At 37.2% G+C, this 2500-nt stretch overlaps 1 protein-coding gene across 2 annotated transcripts in view; it reads right to left on the bottom strand.

Moving 5' to 3' along the window:
- LOC137984623 (alpha-catulin-like) overlaps positions 1 to 2500 on the bottom strand; it is a 40068-nt gene that overhangs the window by 7479 nt on the left and 30089 nt on the right. For both annotated transcript variants that reach the window (XR_011119126.1, XM_068831822.1), the window contains exons 14-15: positions 1529 to 1577; positions 574 to 630 (exon numbers count right to left, since the gene is read on the bottom strand). Coding sequence is in view for 1 of the 2 variants with exons in the window: in XM_068831822.1 (XP_068687923.1) it covers positions 574 to 630; positions 1529 to 1577 (106 nt within the window). In the remaining variant the exon portion in view is untranslated. The remainder of the gene's footprint in view (positions 1 to 573; positions 631 to 1528; positions 1578 to 2500) is intronic.

Below are 2500 nucleotides of genomic sequence, written 5' to 3'. Positions count from 1 at the left end.
AGCAATGTTGAGGCCAACGTACTGCAGCTTTTCTGAATGTTTTCAGGTTTCAAGTCACGTAGTAGTTACTAAAACAAGGAATGACCTAAAATGACCTAAAATGATCTAAAATAAGCTACAACAGTATCTAAAATGACCTAAAATGATCTAATATGAGCTGCAACGGTACCTAAAATGATCTAAAATGACCTACTCATTTTAGGTCATTTTGGGTCACTTAGATACCATTGTTAGGTCATTCCTCGTTTTTGAAAGTTGTAGGTGCGGAAGGGGAGGTTAGGATGGGGGGGGGGGGGGGGGGGGGGGGAGCTGTTGGGGAGAAAGTGATGACTGTGTTGTCGAAACCATGTGTGCCTTCATTCTCCCAACAACTTTGTTCAGATGAGACACAGGGATCTTGTGGGAGCTTGTGCAATTATAACTTAAAGTTCCTGTGACATACATCCCGCACAGTGCCAAGACTGAAAATTCTCACGTCAAAGGATGACATTTTTGCAGCTATTCTCAACATTTATAGCCTGGTAAATGAAAGAATAGAGATTGCACAACGTGAAGGAATTATAAACCATTTACCTTTGCAGCGTATTTCCTTGCTACTCGATAGAGTGCCTTTCCAGCATTTGCGAAATTCTGTAACATAAAATCCCAATGAGCATGCATTTACCAAATTCTTCAAATCACAGGAAAGCACCATTATAATTTCCATAAAATGTAATTTATACTGTACATTCAAAATAAATTTAAATATTTTGATTTTCATTTTAATAATTAAAATTATTAAAATGAAACAAAAAAATAACATCCTCCTTTGTGTTCTAAGATGAGACCAACTAAACATCATAACAGGTATGCAGACTGCAGACTGCCTACAAAATAATAGTGCTGATAAACGGTATTTAATAAGTCTAAGCAACCATTTTACAGTGGTTAGCTTTCAATAAGTGTGATTTAGGGTTAGTCTGCAGTCTGCAAGTGTAAGACACCGTATCATAACTAGTCTCATTGTAGGACGCAAAGAGGCATATTAATGAAAAGTTTGACATTGTTCATCCAATAACTTTAAGTGTATTGAGAGACATTATTAAAGACACTATTTCAATGTAGGACTGACATCATTGTTCCAATAAAGGGGAAAGTTATCCTAGTTGTACCCTGATTTTGAGGTCACTTGAACTAATACATCTCACTGGAGGGTGTAAATTAACTGCAGGTTGCAGGCCATTGTTTCACCATAGCTGGGGGTGAAACAACCCAAACCTTTACTATTGCTAACATTAGGCCTAAACACTATGCTTTAATAGATAATAATCATTATTATTATCATAATGTCTAAGCCTAAGGTTAGCATTTTTGCAACGCTTTGGGATGTTTCAGTTACGGTAAAACAGTGACCTGCGACCTGCACCTTACAACCTATGTACATCACTTTCCAAGGTCACTCTCCAAAAGACAGTCCAAATCCTACAAAACAAAGATTTTTTTCTCCATGTCTACATGTATCCCCTTCACCTGGAAGTCCATAACTTACTTGTGATGCTTCAAATAATTCCTCAGTGGTTTGAAGTAGTCCTTCTCCTCTGCAGATAAATGAAAATCAGCAGCACAATGTTATTAAAATAAAATGCTAGCATTATTCATTAATACATGTATAGTACTCCTGTGCATCAGCTTGCGGGATCAAAACCCTGGCCAGACCAACACTCAAGGTCATTAAATCACTGACAAGAAAGTGCTGCCTTTGTTATGCAAACATGTGAATGGTTGGACACTCTAGTCTTCTTGGATAAGGACAATAAACCGTTGTCGATCTAACAACCCTTCAATGGGGTGTCTTGAAACCAAAAACCCCTAAGACCCTAAGACTTGAAAACGAACAAAGTAACCCAAAACCCTCAATTTGGCTAACCCTAGGACTAACCAGGCCTAAAGTTGGTTTTTAGGCCTAGGGTTAGCCAAATTATTGAGGGTTTTGGGTTACCTTTCGTCGTTTTCGAGTCTTAGCGTCTTAAGGATTCTTAGGGGGTCTTCGGGGTCTATGTTTTCAAGACACCCCCCTTCAATGGTAATAACCCTGTGGGGTGCAAAGAGTAGGGCATAGAGTTTCCAGTGTTGTGGTCAGCTGTCCTCTGTGGTATATCATGGTAGGGAGGGTAAAATGCTTGGAGATATTAGCTACACCAATTGCAAGCTACTCTAAAAATCCAAGGGTAAAGAAAGAAATGATTTCAGCAATATTACAGTTCATAGTTAAAAATAGAGAATAGACTTCTTTCATAATGGTTGCCAAATAAAATATTATTCTTTGGTTTTAATGCTAATAAGCCTTTCTAGCCTTGATTTCAAAAGAATATTTGTTTCAAACTGAGGGTAGTAGGTCTAATTAACATAAATAAAAAAGAATGTAAAAGTGGTCGCCATTTATGACAGTGGTCTAAAATAATATAACTATATTTATAAACTAATTTCTTTTACATCAAAGTAATGATACAATGTATATGTG

This window comes from Montipora foliosa, chromosome 14 (genome assembly GCF_036669935.1).
Source record: "Montipora foliosa isolate CH-2021 chromosome 14, ASM3666993v2, whole genome shotgun sequence".
Classification (NCBI taxonomy): Eukaryota; Metazoa; Cnidaria; class Anthozoa; order Scleractinia; family Acroporidae; genus Montipora; species Montipora foliosa.
The sequence above is the reverse complement of the archived record's forward strand: the minus strand, read 5'-3'. Positions and strand labels throughout refer to the sequence as shown.